The 4,059-nt window shown below is 45.5% G+C and overlaps 1 protein-coding gene across 1 annotated transcript; it reads right to left on the bottom strand.

Annotated features, from left to right (window-relative positions):
* Positions 1–1,751: 1,751 nt before the first annotated feature.
* Positions 1,752–2,561, bottom strand: LOC138368338 (chromosome alignment-maintaining phosphoprotein 1-like). Its single transcript, XM_069330865.1, has one exon. The coding sequence runs from the start codon at positions 2,559–2,561 to the stop codon at positions 1,752–1,754; it is 810 nt and encodes a 269-aa protein (XP_069186966.1).
* Between the last annotated feature and the right edge of the window lie 1,498 nt (positions 2,562–4,059).

The raw sequence follows: 4,059 nt of genomic DNA, 5'->3' as shown, positions 1-4,059 counted from the left end.
AGATCCAGTTCCCTCAATTTTCCTTCGTAGCTAAGTCCTCTCAGATTAGGAACTTGTTGCAAGTCTATAGACCTTTTCTAGTTTAGTTTTGCAATTTTTTTAGGAAGGGGTTCCATGCCGGGGCAGCATGTACTCATAATGGATCTTGCAAAGAATGTATTGCGTTTGAAAGGTTCCTTTGTCCTAGTTCCTAGAGGATAACTAACTGATTGCCAGTATACCTGCTTGATGGGGTTCTGGGAGTTCTTCTACTCCCCAAGCCCGGCTCGAGGCCAGGCTTGACTTGTGAGAGCTTAGTCCACCAGGCTGTTGCTTGGAGCGGCCCTCAGGCCCACATATACCTGCTTGATGGGGTTCTGGGAGTTCTTCTACTCCCCAAGCCCGGCTCGAGGCCAGGCTTGACTTGTGAGAGTTTGGTCCACCAGGCTGGTGCTTGGAGCGGCCCTCAGGCCCACATATACCTGCTTGATGGGGTTCTGGGAGTTCTTCTACTCCCCAAGTCCGGCTCGAGGCCAGACTTAACTTGTGAGTATGGCATATTTTGTCTTTATTCTGCTTGTGTGTGCCTCTGGTGTCTAATCTGGAGACATGGCTACTCCCCCAAGTCCTTCCCTCTTTCATGAGTGGGATCTGCTTTCCCTTCACGTGGAAGAGAACGCAGGCGGAAGAGTGTGAGGTTCTAGGTCATGGGAGAATATGAAAAGAGAATTATCTCCACTCAGCACTTTATTAATATCTCTACTCACTAATGACGTGTATTTTGTATCCTACACGCCAACAGTTATCGCATAGATCAACCCTCTCCACCCCCCTCACTCCGGGCATAGTAACGTCATGCCCTCATGCCCCTCCCCCTCATGGGGCTACCTCCCCCCTCCTATGGGTATATACCCTCAAGGGAAGAGGGGATCACCCCCTCTTTTCCACCCTACCAAAGAGCTCCCCCCACCCTGTCTGGGGCTTCCCAAACCCCCTGGAAAATACCCCTCACATCATCTAGGGGCTACCCTTCTCCAAATCCCCCAACCCCTCCTCCCCCCCCCTTACCCTAATACCACCTTCAAAGTGTTCAATAAACCCTTGAACTATATGTTTAACACTTCTCTAACCCTGTCCATGGAGGATAGAAGAAAATGTATATATGCTGGTTAGCATTGTAAATGTGTGGCCACGTCTGTGGTAGAAAATAATAATAAAAAAAAAAAAAACACCTTCAAAACCTGGTGAGAGAAAATAAATAATAAACGTGATATTCTTCCCCCTGCAGAAATTTATTTACAGTAATTGGCCAAATAAATTTGCCAACCACAGCTCTCGCTTGTCGAAGCTTCCTGTGTGTGCGCTCTAGTGGTCGCTGTGGGATGGTGAGCCTCTTTAGCAGCTCGTATATAGCGGAACACGAGCGTGGGGAGGAAGTGTGTGTGTGTGTGCAGAGATACAGAAGGATACAGAGAGAGAGAAAGAGAGAGAACACAGACTTGAGTTCATAAAGAGTGCATTAAGCACACAGAGAGAGAGAAAAAAAGAGAGAGAGAACATAGACTTGTATTCATAAAGAACCCATCAAGCACACACACAGAGAGAGAGGGGGCATGGTGCACAGACTACGACACAGACATCAAGGATAACAGAAAAGGGAAGACATGAAATTGCGTGCGTTAACAATGCCGGTTGCGTGTGTCCTCCACACGCGTTCTCCTATACAGCTGCATGATGTATTATTAGAGGGACCAATGCAATATATATACATCTCATCGTTGTATTCTGTCCCAGCTCTGTGGATTAACATGAGGGCATGGCTTGGCTGCTTGGGGTATAACATGAGGGCATGGCTTGGCTGCTTGGGGTATAACATGAGGGCATGGCTTGGCTGCTTGGGGTATAACATGAGGGCATGGCTTGGCTGCTTGGGGTATAACATGAGGGCATGGCTTGGCTGCTTGGGGTATAACATGAGGGCATGGCTTGGCTGCTTGGGGTATAACATGAGGGCATGGCTTGGCTGCTTGGGGTATAACATGAGGGCATGGCTTGGCTGCTTGGGGTATAACATGAGGGCATGACTTGGCTGCTTGGGGTATAACATGAGGGCATGGCTTGGCTGCTTGGGGTATAACATGAGGGCATGGCTTGGCTGCTTGGGGTATAACATGAGGGCATGGCTTGGCTGCTTGGGGTATAACATGAGGGCATGGCTTGGCTGCTTGGGGTATAACATGAGGGCATGGCTTGGCTGCTTGGGGTATAACATGAGGGCATGGCTTGGCTGCTTGGGGTATAACATGAGGGCATGGCTTGGCTGCTTGGGGTATAACATGAGGGCATGGCTTGGCTGCTTGGGGTATAACATGAGGGCATGGCTTGGCTGCTTGGGGTATAACATGAGGGCATGGCTTGGCTGCTTGGGGTATAACATGTAGGGCATGGCTTGGCTGCTTGGGGTATAACATGTAGGGCATGGCTTGGCTGCTTGGGGTATAACATGTAGGGCATGGCTTGGCTGCTTGGGGTATAACATGTAGGGCATGGCTTGGCTGCTTGGGGTATAACATGTAGGGCATGGCTTGGCTGCTTGGGGTATAACATGAGGGCATGGCTTGGCTGCTTGGGGTATAACATGTAGGGCATGGCTTGGCTGCTTGGGGTATAACATGTAGGGCATGGCTTGGCTGCTTGGGGTATAACATGAGGGCATGGCTTGGCTGCTTGGGGTATAACATGAGGGCATGGCTTGGCTGCTTGGGGTATAACATGAGGGCATGGCTTGGCTGCTTGGGGTATAACATGTAGGGCATGGCTTGGCTGCTTGGGGTATAACATGTAGGGCATGGCTTGGCTGCTTGGGGTATAACATGAGGGCATGGCTTGGCTGCTTGGGGTATAACATGTAGGGCATTTCTGTGCCCTGTTCATGATCGGTTTGCAGTTGAACATGTCACAGAAAAGGTCAGAGAGGAACTTTGAACAGCTGAACATACTTTCTGGAGAAAAGACTTGATAATAAAAATTATATAAATTTACAAAAACAGTAGCAATCCGGTACAAACAAACACAAACAATGACATCAACATTAACAAACAAACAAACTCCCCCATTGAGGAACTAATCTACAACCTTTTTTCCCTGACATTAAAATTCACTTGAGACACCAGAGTTACAGACCAACGCCAAGACACGACTATATATATATATATATATATATATATATATATATATATATATATATATATATATATATGTATATATATATATATATATATATATATCCATTTAAAGCATAATAAGCGAGTGAATGATTAGCCCCCCAAATAAGCCTGCTATCTTATTAGCAATTGCCACCTCTATTTCCTCGGATTATATGGGTGAGAGTTGCTTATTACTTATTACTCAACCACCCAAGTCAAGATGGAGTGACGTATTGCAGGACGAATTGTATTGTTCCCCCTTCCCCCCCCCTCCCCCCCCACTCCTCCCCCCATAGTGGGGGTTGCAATATGGGAAACGTCGTCGTCCCTTCAATTTCTAGTGTGTGGTCTGGTCAACAAAATATGGGGGGATTGTAGAAGTTAGGCTGAATCTTTAAGGGTTTGTTTACTGATTGGTGCGATAGACACTACAATGATTCCTACAATGCAGATTGGTAGCTGAAAAGAGTTCTCTGCGAATCAAAGGTATTTAACCTTGCCAAGCGCCCCAATGATTGGTTTAAACTGCCTGGAACACTTAGCTTTAGTTATTCTAATTCTTTAACAACCACTTAATGCTTAACCTAACTTAAACATCAGTAAACCGGATCTAAAAAAAAAACTAATAATAATAATTAATATTACTATTAATAAATTAATAATATTTAATAAAAAAAATTAATAATTAAATAAATTAATACATCTATCAGTATGATAGAGATGATATTTGATCTAAGTACTCTTACGGGGTTCAAATAGCAGCTGAGTTAACATTTATTAAAGAGTTTGCGAGCTCCAAGAGCTCCATTCTTGCGGACTCTATAGAGTTCGCAAGAGTAATCGAGTTTCCAAGCTTGTAAAATATTTCATAAAT

This window comes from Procambarus clarkii, chromosome 25, assembly GCF_040958095.1.
Source record: "Procambarus clarkii isolate CNS0578487 chromosome 25, FALCON_Pclarkii_2.0, whole genome shotgun sequence".
Taxonomy (NCBI): domain Eukaryota; kingdom Metazoa; phylum Arthropoda; class Malacostraca; order Decapoda; family Cambaridae; genus Procambarus; species Procambarus clarkii.
Note: the sequence above shows the minus strand (reverse complement) of the source record. Positions and strands in the feature narration are given on the sequence as shown.